Raw genomic sequence first — 15,455 nt, 5'->3', positions numbered from 1 at the left:
ACAATATTCTACTTTACCATATTAAGAAGGATTTAATTTTATCTTTAAAACATGGAACTACTAAAAGCCTATTAATTGATTAGTAAAAATATATACTTGGCTATATGGATTATTGTAGTAATGTCAAAACTTCAGATTTAAGATTTCTCATTTATTTAAGCTTACCTCTTCAGAGCCAGAGCCAAAAATCAGCAGGTCAAAAGGTATTGCAGCAACCATGTCAATTAGGAACCAGCCTTTGAAGTAGTGAATTGCTATTTTTGCTGGGTCACTTACCACTTCTTCATTCTGGTTTACATATGTTGTTCTGAAGTTGATTAGAATGTCAATGATAAACATAATATCCACAATTAAGTCTACAACATTCAGTGGGCTGCAAGAATATCCACACTCTCTTCTCTTCCTTTCCTCGCTATCATTCAGAAGGAAGGCAGCAGAATAAGGGGTGAATATGGCGGTGTATATTACCAGCAACAAAATGAGCCAGTCCCAGACAGCTTTAAAAGGACTATAGTGCAATATAGTAAACTTGTTGATGCGAGGTGTTTGGAGTTTATATTCTGGTAGAACATCAGCCCCTAAGGATAGAACCTAGAATAAGAAATATACCATGTCAATAATCAGGACAGCATCTATTCCTATTTTTAGTAAACTTAGCAAGTACAGTAACAAACTAAGTGCTTTATTGTAGTTTGGAGCATTGAACTTCAATTACTTGGTATTTTGGCAGATTGCACTTCTCTGAAATTCATGACATCTATCACACCCAATAAATTCATTGACAATTTTACACTGTAGGTTGATTCATGTTCCCTGTGTCACACACAAAGTGCCATTCCTGAGCCATAAAATGTAAAACCTGCATAACTAAAGATGTCATCAAATTCCTTTATCCACCATTCCACTCTGTTTGTGGCCAGTAACACGTTTTTCTTTCTGTGGTGTAGTAGTTTTCTTTTTTTTTTACCAAAGCAAGCCTATTATCATTGGCTGAAATTCACTCCTAAAGTCTACACTCATTAAAAAATTATTAGGCAAACAGATATTGAGCAGTTAGATAAAGATCTGTGGGCATCCTTGACAGCTATCTCCACTTTTCGTGCATGGACTCTTCTTACTCAGGCTGTAGTTATAGCATTGCTAACAGTGTAACAAAGGCATTCCACAGAAGTACTGCCTTTTGCTTCACTTCAACTTTCATCATCAATGTCTAAAGCTTTATATCATTCTTTTACAACTGTGGATTTGTTATCTATTGGTGTTTTATAAGTTGGATTTCAATTTTATTTGGAAGGGATTATGTTTGTATATATTGCTTGATTTACTGGCCCTTGAAGTTGAAATGTTTGCTTTGTTGGAAAGAACAAGCTCATAGTGGGCACAAGATAAAACAGATTTCCTTTGGCTGCTACTCCAGTCTGATTGAACTCCAACATGAAGGAATAAAACCTTTAAGGATAAGAAGGTAAGCTATGTTTTTTTGCTTCTACTCAATGCTTGGCCTTATACAGACTGTCATCAACAATGCTATTTATTACTTTCTGTGCTGAAAGTACTATCCAAATCCTTTGGGCCTCAAATCACCACTTAATTTTACACAGACCTATGAGAAAACATTAGACAGTGACAACCTTCAGTTACTATGCATATGAGTAAGTGATAATTCAAGACATATTCAAGAAATTATATGCCCATTTTTCACAGTTACTTCTGCTTATTTCTTCTCCTCCAGCTAATTAAAAACAATGCTGTTTAGAAAATGAGACTTTTCAAAAGTAACTAAAATGAATAAGCATGCTGAAATGAAATCATAACTGGAAGGAGAATCACAGTGTCTGCAACATTTTCTGCTTTTGTTTAGCAGTAAGTAGTTTGGGATTAGAGATTTCAATTTCCACAAGATTGAGGAATTTCATGCACACTGAACGTAATCTTATAAAATTATAAGGATCAGCACACTTCTTTCTAATAGCAAGTGTTTTATAAACCTTAGATACCATCCTTAGCAATCCAGGTGGCACTTATCCAATATAGTTTTATCCTGAAAATGTTGAGAGAACACCAGGGTTAATAACCACTTTTCCCCATTCTGTGAAGAAAGAAACGTTTAAGCCATTGAAAAGATTATACCTTCAAGCAGCCATTAAGTACCCCATGCTGAGGTGATGGTAGAGATTGTTCATCTATTTTTTATCTTGTAACTAGGACTTGCACTTAAGTAGAGGTGTCTGTTTGTTGTTTTTTTTTTTTTCGTTTCTTTTTTCTACACAATAAACACACTAGCGGACAGCTACCTGAAGCTGAGGTATTGATTAATCTCATAAGCATACTTAATACTTTCATAACACCACCTTATTGATTATATGTGGCAATTTAATTATAAAATTTATATCAGTGACCTCCTGCTAGGCTTTCAAGTCATGAAGGAAACAAAATAATCAATATATAAAGTTTACTTTTCTTATAGTTTGAAAATTCCAGATAATATGCATCATTTCAGTGCAACATATAATGTACATTGAACATACTCTCCAGAAAGCTGGCTCTTATTCTCACTCTAGTTATGTTTATTTCTAGACTCATTTAGATCGAGGTAGATGAAACAGAACACTAAAGAAAAAGAAAAAAATCAGGCAAAAAGAGGAAACAGAAGTATAACAGTGATCACAGCAGAAATTGTTCCAACTTTTCCGCTATGGTTTCTTAGACACAACAGAAGAGGCTAACTGATGGTTGTTTTTCATGTTCCTAATGCAATACAGAAGTTTATGTTTCTACATTGTGTACTTTCATGCAATGGGAAGTAAAGACAAACACTAATTATGTAATGACTTATCTACTGGATTTAGATAAAGAATACAGGACTTTCTCAGACAAAAAAATATAATAGTTACACATATAGAAAAGAGAAAACATTATTAGCTTTCTTGTCATTTTCTGACTGAACATGAGAGGAATTTGTCTTTTTGCTTTTGTGTGACATCCTTGTGAGGATTGCACATTGGTATCGGCCAATGTATATTGAACTTGGTTAGATGGAAGACTTCAGAGTACCTAGAAATTCACTCAATAACTTCTTGTGAAGTTACTTAAAATTACATTTACTTAAAATATCTGTTGAAAAAATTACTGCTTGTGTAAAGAAATTTTATTAACTTTTCCCTTCTGGATAGTGAAATTCTTTTCATAGTTTGATTATAGAACAGGTGGCTTAGGGAATAGAATATTTTTAAGAATAATGAGCAGAACTGGGACACTCAGCATGAAATCAAGCCCCAGCTATTATAGTATTAACAGGTCACTGAACACTGAGACACCATGTGATAGGAAACCCATGTTTCCTGGCATTTTATTAAATAAAAATCTGTAATGCAAAGTAGGAGTCATATTAGCTACAATGTTTTCTTTTAAAAAACTTATCAACATATTCAAGCTTGATGAAATACCATCTCACACTTGTTTTAGATGGTGAAAAACAAATTTCTAATTACCGTTTTACATCTTTTCCTGTGCATTCCTCTTTATTCCATTCACTCAAACCAATGCTTCAGCAAGCTAGAACACTCTTCATTCAAATAGATTTTTTTATTTGGAGAACTTTGGTGTTTCATTCAGACAGGGCTTGTGAATATCTCTTGATTTTTTATAGGTTAATGTTTTTATTTTTTAAGATCACAAATTCAAGATAGCAGTTACAAAAAAAGGCTGCAGTCTGGAGATACATATTTCAGATACCAGGAAATTACTGAGTGAGGTCAAAATATCTTTTAAAGTCACAGTTTTAGACAGGTTTCTCTTTCTGAAGTATTTAGTAATTTCTACTTTCACCAAGATAACAGATGTTCATTGGAAATGAAAGAAAAGATATTCAGGAATACTGGGAATTTATTAATGATTTAGTCTTGTTAAGCAGAAGGGCAAAGGAAGTGGACGTACCAGAAGTACTACCAGGTGACAATTAATTGAAAAATAAATAAATCTAGTCAGTCTTCTTCACTTTAAACAAGATCACTCTACCCACGGTGTTATCTTTTTTGATAGTTCTGACATTTTTCCTCTCAAGAAAACAATCCTGTTACTGTGGAATAAAACTACATCATGTTCAAAAGACACTGTTTTGCATAGTGTTTCTTGATGAAGTGTCAAGGAGCCTAAATAGGTCGATAACACCGTATAGCACATTGTCAATAACTGCTTTGTGCAGGGGACTCTTCTTATGAGCTCTGCAGTTGCTAATGAAGCAAAAATATTTCACACTTCTCAGGGAAACACTAATATTTCTCTCATTTCAATTTCCTTAATAAAAGAGAATGTGCAGGTAAAACATTAGGCAAGATATTAGGTAATGTGAGAATTACAGTCTAGTCTCTGTCACTGAGTTTCTTAGTGATGATAGGCAAACTGACATTTAGCCTCTCTGACTTCTGACAATGGAGAGAATATTTACCTACTAAATTGAAAGCATCTTGCAAGGGATAATCAGCATAAATTATTTACAGAAGCTACTATGTAGCAGCAATGATGTATCATTCTTCTAATTCATCTATATGTAGATATTCTTCTTATTTTAAGATTAATTCACACAAATATTTGTTCTTTCCTATTTTTAATTTTGATATCACAACTCAATGGGGATATTTTTCAGTTTATTTTTATTTCCTGTGTGAAACACTCTTTGTTATCTATTATGCAAACTGTTTCAAGAGACTCTGAGTGGCCCATGTTGCTATGTACCACACAAGAGAACAGTCTTCTGAGACATTTTCAGTCTCAGTTTATTGAAGAATGCAAATGCTGACAGCAAAAGCCAAAGAAGTAGAAACTAAATAAAGGCACATAATACAGATTTAATAAATAATAACAGAAGTAATAAATAATAAGCCATCTGTTATGAATTGTTATAAATGCTTCTGTCAGACCACTCCATAGAATTGCAATGTGGTTTCCTAGGTATTGTAGCACCACCTGCATGGAAGTGTAATGTAGTGTTATTACATGCTATAGCATGACTTTCCAAGCAACTGTAGAGCTATATGAAGTCCATAAATGTGGAAACCAGAAAGGATGCCTGATGCTTTCAAGAAGCACTGAATTAACTCTGTGTGCATAATGTGACTGCATAGGCCAGAAGTATATATGCATTTTATTCAGAAAGCAGTGGACCATTAGCATTTTTGTTAAGTATTAAGTATTTTTGTTCTTTGAATTTCCAAACTGACAGCAGATATATATACAACTGATTGCAGCGCACTTGCGCAAACAATACAGAGCACATCTGCAGTCTAGGTAAAAACTTTCATCATAGACAGAACTAATACACATCTGGAAAATATGATCAGAGTGAGCAATGTTTCCAGGAAACAAAATGAAAGATAAACAGGGGAACAAAAAAGAAGAAAATGGCATTTGTAAAATAAAGGTATATGGAGGTATGCATAGAAGGTTGATGAGTGCAAAGCTTAGTATATTAGCTTTTCAGAAATATCCTTTCATATGTCTTATGACAAAGTATGTCTCATATAAACTGTATAATTAACATTATGTAGATCTATTCAATACTAGACACTGTTATGCCACTGTAACTTTTGCCACAAAGTGAAACTTGTACTAACAAGGTTATCTCTTACATAGCACATTTTTAATGAAATTCATAGTCTTACATTACCTGAAGACTTTAAAATAATATTTAATATTTATCCTCTGAGAAAATACCATGCATGAAAATATGGAAGATGCTACCAGTCCACACATTGAAATAAATGTTTAAATAGTTTCTTTATAGGATACACTATAAAAAGTGAAAATATGTAAGTATTTTGCCAATATCTTGCTGAACTCAGTCCAATGTGAGGCATACAGCTCTGATCAATGACTGGACAATCTTCCTTCACCTTTAAGTCAGGGAATATATAGCAAATCTATCAACCTGTTAAGTTCTTGTATGCTGAGAAAACTGAATATCGTTATTCTATATAGAAATCAAAGATGCTTTAAAATTCACCATTCTATAAAGCATAGTCAAGATAAAAAGTATCTTATATCTTGGCATATACAAGATATAAATTTTACACAAAAATTAAAACAAACTGATAATAGAATTAAAATAATTATACTATAGATAATAGTATCATAGCCATTCAAAAATAAGAGAAAGACCTAAGAAAAAATTGTGACTTCTGAGATCTTTTTATCCAAATACAGAAATTCAAGGTTGAAACAGAAAGCCAAAATAATGCACACTCACTATCTGAGTGTAACAAGATAGGATAACTGCACCAATGAAATATAAAACATATTCTTTTTTCTTAAAGCACAAAACAAAGAGGTGTCATAAGAAAGTTCATACCTTTCTTATTTTCAGAGAAGGCACCCATAGGTTATTAGACCAAGTTAATCCCAATGTCCTCAAAGTAATTTCACAAAAAATGAAAATCTATTTGAATTAAACAATATTTTCAGTGGTCTTTAATATACAAGCTTAATACTGGTGACTAGAAAATTAAGTTGCATCTCCTAAGTTCAAGTAAAGTGAAGCTACTCTTCCTGCTTGCTCTCTGGTGCAGCTCAAGGTGCAGAATTAAAACTACCACATAATTCCAAAAACTCTCCAACCTCAAGTACGATCTCTTCCTTTAACAACTGGTTTTGAACTCATGTTTAGATGAAATCATTTTATATGAACTCATTTGTGAGAAAACAGGGAAAACAAAGAAAATAGAAAAGAAAACGAAGCATATGCAAACAATAACTACTTCTATCACTACCAAGGATCTTAAATCTGAATGACAGTACAGTTCAAAAAATGAAGCAGTATTATTTCAGTTTTAAAAGAGGAAATTATTATGTATTGGATATTATATCACATTTGTGGAACACTTCCTGTAACCTCTGCTGGCTCTCATTTCTCTTGTTCTACCGAAGCTACTAAGCTACAACTAGCAAGGACATCTTTACAGTTTTCTTCCCTGTTCATAATATTATCATGAGATTTCTACAAATTGTTCCTCCTAAAGAGATTTTGGAATTGAAAATGGCCTAAAAATAAATATTGCAAAGCATTATTGAGTAAATGGAAATTAAATCAACGTGTGCTTGCTGATGTTGGGCATTATCTAATTCCCCACTGTTGCAGTCTTTCGTATTTCGGTTTTCTGAATGAATGTCTTCCTTGATGCTGATATGAACAACTAACAAGATTATAACATTACTGAAAGTAATTTGAAGTGATTTACATTTAGTGTGCCATACAAATCCAGCATTATATTCTACTTCCACACATCTGTATTAAAAGACATTTGAATACATTCTTCAGTTGTATCTATTAAAGAACATCATAATTCAAGAAATATCATGGGAAATGTTGATAAATTTCTTCCTTTTTTTAAGGGAACACATATCTTTTAAATGCTTTATAATCTTATAGTATGACACTTAGGATATAATGCTGATATTTACCATTCTCCATGTGGCAATTTGAATTATTCCTGTGAGGTATGATCATATAATGTTTAATGGCCTCGTATTTTTAAAGTTTAGCTTTTCTTAAGGAAGATCTGCTGCACTGTGAAAATATGGGTTGTCCTTGCTTGTCCTATGATTCTCATTTGGGAACTTCAGTCACAAGAGGTAATAAATCTTTCTAATTTAAACAATGGACTCAATATTTTTTTTTGTTTGCAGTGTCAGAAATAGCACAATATATTATATTTTTTTCTTTTTTAGGCTATGGCCACATATTCAATGAGTGTAAGTGTAATTTTAGATAGGCATTGAAACACATTTTTATTATTACTGTCTGAACCCAAAAAACTCAAAGCTTATTTGAGTTTAGAGATACTGTTCCAGAAGTCAGACTGTTTTTAAATGCCACTAAATAAAGCCTTTTTTTGAGTTAATGAAAGACAGACGTTTTGGTGTTCTCAACCTAAGTGACGTACTGAAATACTGAAAAGTTTTATGGATATTCAGTATGTGAATATGCTGTTGGAGCTGCAGTTTCAGAGACAATGAAATAATGGGAAAAAAATAAAAATGGGTAAGTTTTTATTGGTACTTGGAATCCATCTGATCTGGTGTTAGGCAATTTCTATAAATGTCCAAGCAATTTCAGTGAAGTTGAAATTTAATACTGTTCTGTATTGTTAATATTTAAGTGAAGGAAAAATTTTAGCTGAATTATAATTCTAATTGCCATAGAATTGCCATTTTGATTTTGGAAAATTCTACTGACACTGTCTTAGGTAGCCCTTGAGTACCTGTGAGTGTAATATTGCTGCTTCCACAGTTCAGATTACTCCAGCTAGATTGTTCACTGTCTGCCGTAGGTAGTTTAGTTACAGTTACATATTTATGAGGTTTTCAGTCACAAGTGTAGGTGAATGTTTTCTGCCTGCATAGGAATTTGCTTCCTGCACCTGCTTTCTGGTGCTCTAGTTCCTCTAATTCTCCTGCGCTGTTATGTTTACAGTGTATGCAGCTGAAGCAGCAAGCCTTGTCAAATGGAAGACTACTTCAAGTTTCAAGCAGATGATTCCCTCTAAGAGAGAAGTACTTTTTTCAGTCTTTGCTGGGAATGCTTTTGGGAAACAATACCAATGAAATAATAGGGTGCCAGAAGGGTTTTACATGGTACTTTGCTGTCTCTACTGGATAAAGTTTCATGTTTTAAATCTGTAGCTTCAATGTCAATGACATTGCAATAGCAAGTTGCAATTGAGCTATATTTGGAAGGTTTTTAATAAAATCTTTTTAAAGAATTAAATAAATATACAGATTAGAATGCCTAATTGTAAAAAGAGGTTGACTCATAATGGTGTGCATGAACTACAGAAAAGCTTTCATGCCACCTTTCTGTGTATCCAAAATTTGTATTTTACTGTTTTTAGAAATATAAAATTATCCTTATGTATAACTTTCTCCTCTGCTTTTCACATTTTCTATTTAAGACTGTCATTAAAATACATTTCATTATACTTATGAGTGTGGTGTTTAAATTTCTAAATAATAATACTATTTTATATCACATAATCCAGAAAGGTTGTGGAGTCCCCTTCTCTGGAGAGGTTCAAGACATGCCTGGATGCCTACCTGTGCAACCTGGTCTAGGGAGCTGCTTTGGCAAGGGGCTGGACTTGATGATCTCTAGAAGTCCCTTCCAACCCCCAAAATTTTGTGATTCTGTGTTCATCTACAATACTTGACAAAACAGAGATCAAATTTAAGCCCATGCCGGAAGCCCACATCCACACAGTACATATTCCCATTACTGACATGACACATCTGCATACAGTGATTGTATTGATGCCTTGAAATTACAGCACCTGTATTGAACAATTGCCAGGTTCTCATTAGTGTTTATTCACAAACACTGATGTCCCCAGAAATGTAATAGAAGGTCTGAGAACCCAGCCAATATAGCAATGCAATGCCAAGAGAGAGGCCGTGTTATTATCAAGTTGACTATTCATATAAAGAGAATTACAAAAGTATTCTGACTCTTAAAGATTTACAAAGATTCTTTAAAAATATGTTCCAATTAGTGTCTATTTGACAAGGTAGCATTTTTCCTGATGATAAGCACTTTCAAATCCTACTGGAAATTTGAGAGAACTGGGATATCCTGGGAATACTGAGTGCCTTACAGGGCTGACCTCATACGATGTTACATTTTCATGTGACTACCAAATAATTCAATAAATCTATTCAGCTAATGATATTTAAATATGCAGCAACACAGAATCACCAAATTAGCAAGGAATGTTATGTGTACCCTCTCAGTAGAACAGTACTACAGGACTGTCTTCATATTTGTTCAGTAAATTGTGCAGGTTTGATGGAATTAATCTGTAGATGTTGCTGACAAAGAAAATTGCTTCACTGAACCTGAACATATATAACAATTTAGAAAACTCACTACCTTTTATTTAATATTTATTTTCTCATAAATACAGATGTTAAATGAGAAGAAGTATTTTTATAGCTCATTTTCTATCCATTATTTCCTAAGAAAATATAAGAAATGGCTTACAGATCTTAAACCTCAGTGGCTCTTCCTGACACTCAGTATCCAGTTACTTTCAGGTAAGTGGGTAATGCATCATCAGAGCAACGCAGATGGATATAGATTTTTTGAGTACGCTTTACTTATCTTTAAGACTAAGTGATTTGCAGATTAACAAAGAAGGAGTTATTAGCAGCTATTTTTGACAAAAATTGATACCTGAGTATGTATTAAAAGTTGTGTAAGGTTGTTCTTAATTAATTCCCTAAGTAGTGAAGAGGTATTATTACAGAAGATAGAAAATATTTCAAAATGCTGAAGATTTTGTGGGCTATTCATAACCAGTTAAGTTAAGTTACATAACGAGTAAGTTGTTAACAAGCATTTAATTGTCTGAACAATAAACCATTAAGGGTCATATTTTTAATAAAGGCTTAAACTACTGCTGTGATTTTTAGTCACCTAAAATATATTTGCTATTGTTGGCTCATGGCATGACATTGAAACAAAGCGAATTTTGAGCCTGTAAGTGTTTTATTGTCTTCCTTAATATATTTCAGAACAAAAAATGTACCATTATACAGTTGCCAAACATTTTGATTCAGTTAAAAAAGAGCCCAAATGCTGTAAGAGAATATATGAAGTGTATGCAACAAAGATGAAGCAGGTACAAGCTCTACTTTTGTTTTATGATCCCAGTATTAGTTGACATAGCAGTAGGGATCAGTGTTCAAAGGGAGAAAAGATCTCTATGCTTACGTGCATATTTAAGTTTAATTTTCAGTTTGATAACAAATTAATGCTCCATAACAAAAAGAAGCAAATTTTAGTTTCTAGAAAACTTGCATTTCGTAATTAGACCCTATACTGTTTAAAAAGGTATGGACTTCAACTGAAACTGCTTTAGTACCTTGGGAAAAGCTTCATTCAGAAAAGTCTTTCTCACACATGACTCTCCAGTGTTTATGATGAATGAACATATGACAGCCTCGTTCATTTTAAGGAAACATTTTTTCTTACCATTCTGCCCAAGTCCCTATTTTCATCACACTTCTAGGAATGTTTAGTGCATTATGTAACATTGTACATGTCAATTCTTGACAAATTTTGTCAAGAAAATTCCTACCAAAATGTATTTGGCCAGGAGGAATGGAATGTGATCATACAGAGAAATACAGATTATACAGAGAAAATGGCAGAGTAGTTATAGGAAAAAGGCCATGAAGAACCTGCCAGAGAAACTTGTCTTTCATCATCCTGTAGCTGTATCTTAAATTAGACATTTTTTCCTTTCCAATCTAAAAATATTTTTGTTTTAGGAAATATGGCAAGACACACTAGGAGGAGGATACACTCTGCTGCTCTAAGAAAACTATTGTGTCAGCATGGCACCAGAGAGTCAAAAATAACTAGAACTACCTCATCTATGTAATGCTAAATTAAGCCTGTGTTTGGGAGACTGTAAGATTTAACCAAGGACATATTGGAATCTTTCTGGTACTGTAGGTTATCACATACATGTTTGCAGGTGTGAAAGGCTTAAATTTGGATAAAAAATGCCTTGAAGCCTGGCTGCAAGATTGACTGTTTCCAATATTTTTTGTTTTTCAGATGTATTGTCAAATTTATCACAATGTTTAAACTGCAGAATGGGTCACTCACTATTTCAGTTTCCTTAGCTTACTCAGTGTTGAACGTATAAAAAAAAAAAAAAAGAGAGAAAAAAGCATAGCATATCTGGAAATAATCATCCTATAAGTAACTTATGTTTAAAGCTTTGCTTGAAAATTTGTAAGGAAGCTGCAGACAGCGTGTCATACTAACAAAATCTGTCAAAATAAGTTACCTGGCCTCTAACGAGTTCTACAGGACGGCCATGAGCCCCAGGCACTGATTTCTTGCTCAATTCCAAGCCCAGCAACTAACATCATTAGAGGCTAAGCTGCAGCAAAAGGTATTTTCTTCAGTTATAATCTTTCATTGTTATCCCAACTACTAACACAATAAAACTGAACTTTTCTGAACAGAACAAAGTGATACAAATGTGAGACAGTGCCATGCAGCAACTCCTTTGTTTCAAAGGAAAGTAGGTTTCTTCATAATTAATACAATTCGTTTAGAAAGGGGAACATATTCAAAGAAGATGGATACTTAGATTAGAAGAAAATGCAAAGCTCTGAAACCTTTCATTCCTATTTAATATATGTTTTTCATTTACTAGTAGTAGTATTCCAAACAGGCTATGCCTGGAGCTGAATATACATGTTAATGCCAATTTCCAAGTTATTAAATAAAAAATTGTTGTTTTAGTTTTCATATTTGAAAAGATAATGCCTTAAAGTGTACAATTATTTGAATAAAGCTTATAATTGAAAATACACGTAAATCACATTAAAGAGAATTCTACTATGTGTTTCAGTGAAGGATTGACTTAGCTTTTCAGAAAAAAAACACATCATCTAAGACAACTCTAAGACAAGACTATGCTGGTACTGTTAAGAAGAACTCTGTGTGTTTTCTAAATACTACGAATATTAACTAAATATTCATAGAATGTGCTTTATTTTAGATTTGTATTTTTCAGTATAGTTCCACACAAAAAAAGCGTAGATGGTCTGATCAAGATGCTTTTAGTAAATATCATGTGGAGATTTATATTGTATAATCCAAACTAATTTCATTTATTATCATCGCCTACATCATCCATAAAGCTCAAGAAACGCATTGGACGGCGTATGAGCACACCAATTAGCACACTATTTAATCAGCAAACTATTTCTTAAATAAAATATTTAGAATTCTATGACCTTTGTTTCTTGATTCACTGATTTCTGATTTTATTAATATTTAAAGATAATTTAGAGAGTGTTCCTCCCTTTTTCAAAAAAGCATTATTTCTGAACTGTTCTAGGTATCCACTTTCTCTATTGATTCTGTTGCCAGTGACAAACTGAAAGCATTATCCAAGTTCTAGCATATGACATTACAGATGAGAAGCATGACTTTATTTATTATGAGGTCATTGAGAATTCATCAAACAACACATTGTGCAGATTGTGCTGCATTGACATTATTTTTTCTTTTTCTAATCTGAAGAAAAAAATTCCAAGCACTAACACACCCTAAACAGAAACTGTTTTCCTCAGATTTCAACACATGTACACCGTGAATACCAATCCACATGCTTCTCACCTACTCAAGCCAAAAGGAAAACACCCCCTTTGTCCCTTATATGCCCAAGATCACATGGTTTCTAATCAGCAGTAGAAGATAACTGCCTTATAACTATCACCAGTTATACCATCACCTTACTATCTTCAAACTGACAGAACATTCAGTGTATTCATCAATTTCTTTCGTCAGTCGTGAGTTGGAATTTAACTATTTCCTTGAATGTTATCTTTCAAATTATCTACCAATTTTTCACTTTGTGTTTGAACTAGTGTTATACTAAAAGGGAAATAGGTTACTTGCAAAAAAATGGTATTAAATTTTTACCTGAATACACCTGCATTTCTTGTCTGATGAAAATGATTCCTAATAGGGATGAATATGCAATTTCAGGTAAATACTAAAGGTTGTCAGTGCAGGTTATAGCATTTTGTGGCTAGATTCAGAATGGGTACTGTATGGTATGTGTAATTCTTACATATGAGCTGTCTGTTACCGGAAGAGAGTTGAGAACCCAAGGCAGTTTAAGGGTAGGGGCACCTGCAGTGAGCAAATCCTGAGTCTGAGGTCCTGGCGCCCAGGGTTATTTCTGAGAATATTTTAATAGACAGTCATTCATGTAAGTTAAGTAAGAGGAAAAATTCTCTGGAAATACAACTCAGAACTGCCTCTAAGTGAGTACCCTAAATGTTAGCTACACAAGCAAAGTTCCTTGTAAAATGCTGGTGTTTTCTGACCCGTGAAATCCACAGTTGTCTGCCTTCTTTCCTCCCTCTTTCCACACATCAGTTGCTATTGCTGTCTATCACTGGGTGATTTTCTCTGGGAAAATATATGCTTATTCAGCCTAAACATAGAAAGCGTTTCCTGAGTTAGCATGTTAACCACTTGACTCTGGCCTAGTTGAAGTTATTTCTGTTCTGTGTAGGAGGTTGGGTTGGATGGCCTCTAGAGGTCTCTTCCACACTACATTTTTGTATGATTCTAAGGTTATGTAAAAGACTAACTTGTTTCATAGCTGTTTTATAGCAGCTGTAACTGCATACTTGAAATGTAGTATTTCAGGCAGTGTATGCCAGGTGGATCAGAGGACCCTGCAAGTTTGCTGGATCTCAATGGATTGTCAGGGGATAAACAGAGGCCTAACTTCTTTCAGTTCATGGTGGAATAGCTCTGGTGGGTGCCAAAACTCTTCATTTTCACAGATTAATTTACCAAGTTTATAAACTTCTGAGGTTAATCCACTATGGAATATTTCTCTATCACAGAGAACTGAGGTTTGCGAAAATACTGCCTACAACTCACTTTTCATCAGTCTGAATTACTTATATCCTTGACACATTCATCATATTCATTGTTTTCAGAAAACCAGTACCCACCTATTTTCCTGCATATACAAGCATCCAAAGAAGAATGTTGCTCTTGAAAAAAAATCAGTATTTATAAAAACAAAAAAGCATATACCCCATTCCATGTTAGCATCACAGAACAGATCTTGGAAATAATTGGTTCAAGGCAGTAACAACGAAGAGCTGATACCAAACACTGATTACATGAAACTGTTAAACCATAGAAGATACTGAATCCTTTCTTTTAACAGCAAAATCAGGCATTCCCTTTCTCAGAAGACTAGATCTTGAGGGAATGACTTGTACTAATTAAGGATGATTCCAGGTTGCATACTTCAAAGCAGCTGGGCTTTCTGACTGCTCCATTTCCACCATATGTTGTGAAATCTTCTCAAAACACTAGCAGTTTTGATGGCTTAGCCTATTCAGCTATCACATGATGATTTACTGGAAACAACCACATTTGAGGTGTGTATTACCATTCACAATGGATATAACTCTGTAATTACACTGGCCACCTTCTTACTTAATGAGATAGCAAGTAGCTCCAATGAAAATGTTACCTTTTTCTAAACCTGATCAAAACAGGGGCTTTGTTTTCTCTTTCTATACACTTGCACATCTTCTTGTTCCAATGCAAGGGGGTATATTCTTGAAGTTTGGTTGCATCTTTGCATAGGTATAAATTACTACACTAGACTAGGGGATGTTGATTTTGTCATCATGGTAACGTCCTCTGCTTTTTTTATTTTCATGTGAAGATGTGTCATGCCTCTAAATGATAATTTATTCTAATTCTATAATAACAACTACAGTAATAACGAAGCCCAGATATATAATGACAATAAAATATGAAAAATTATTGTATCAGGTTGCTAAGTACGATTGCAAATAAAGGGAATAATTCCTGAATAATTAATATCAATTGATCATTG

The 15,455-nt window shown here is 33.6% G+C and overlaps 1 protein-coding gene across 1 annotated transcript in view; it reads right to left on the bottom strand.

The window, feature by feature from the left end:
* KCNH7 (potassium voltage-gated channel subfamily H member 7) overlaps positions 1-15,455 on the bottom strand; it is a 195,637-nt gene that overhangs the window by 42,856 nt on the left and 137,326 nt on the right. Inside the window, exon 7 of the mRNA XM_065751023.1 lies at positions 166-591. Coding sequence (XP_065607095.1) covers positions 166-591 — 426 coding nt within the window. The remainder of the gene's footprint in view (positions 1-165; positions 592-15,455) is intronic.

The sequence above is a fragment of the Cyrtonyx montezumae genome, unplaced genomic scaffold (genome assembly GCF_038088225.1).
Source record: "Cyrtonyx montezumae isolate F1298 unplaced genomic scaffold, pur_monq_1.0 scaffold_7, whole genome shotgun sequence".
In the NCBI taxonomy this organism is placed as follows: Eukaryota; Metazoa; Chordata; class Aves; order Galliformes; family Odontophoridae; genus Cyrtonyx; species Cyrtonyx montezumae.
Note: the sequence above shows the minus strand (reverse complement) of the source record. Positions and strands in the feature narration are given on the sequence as shown.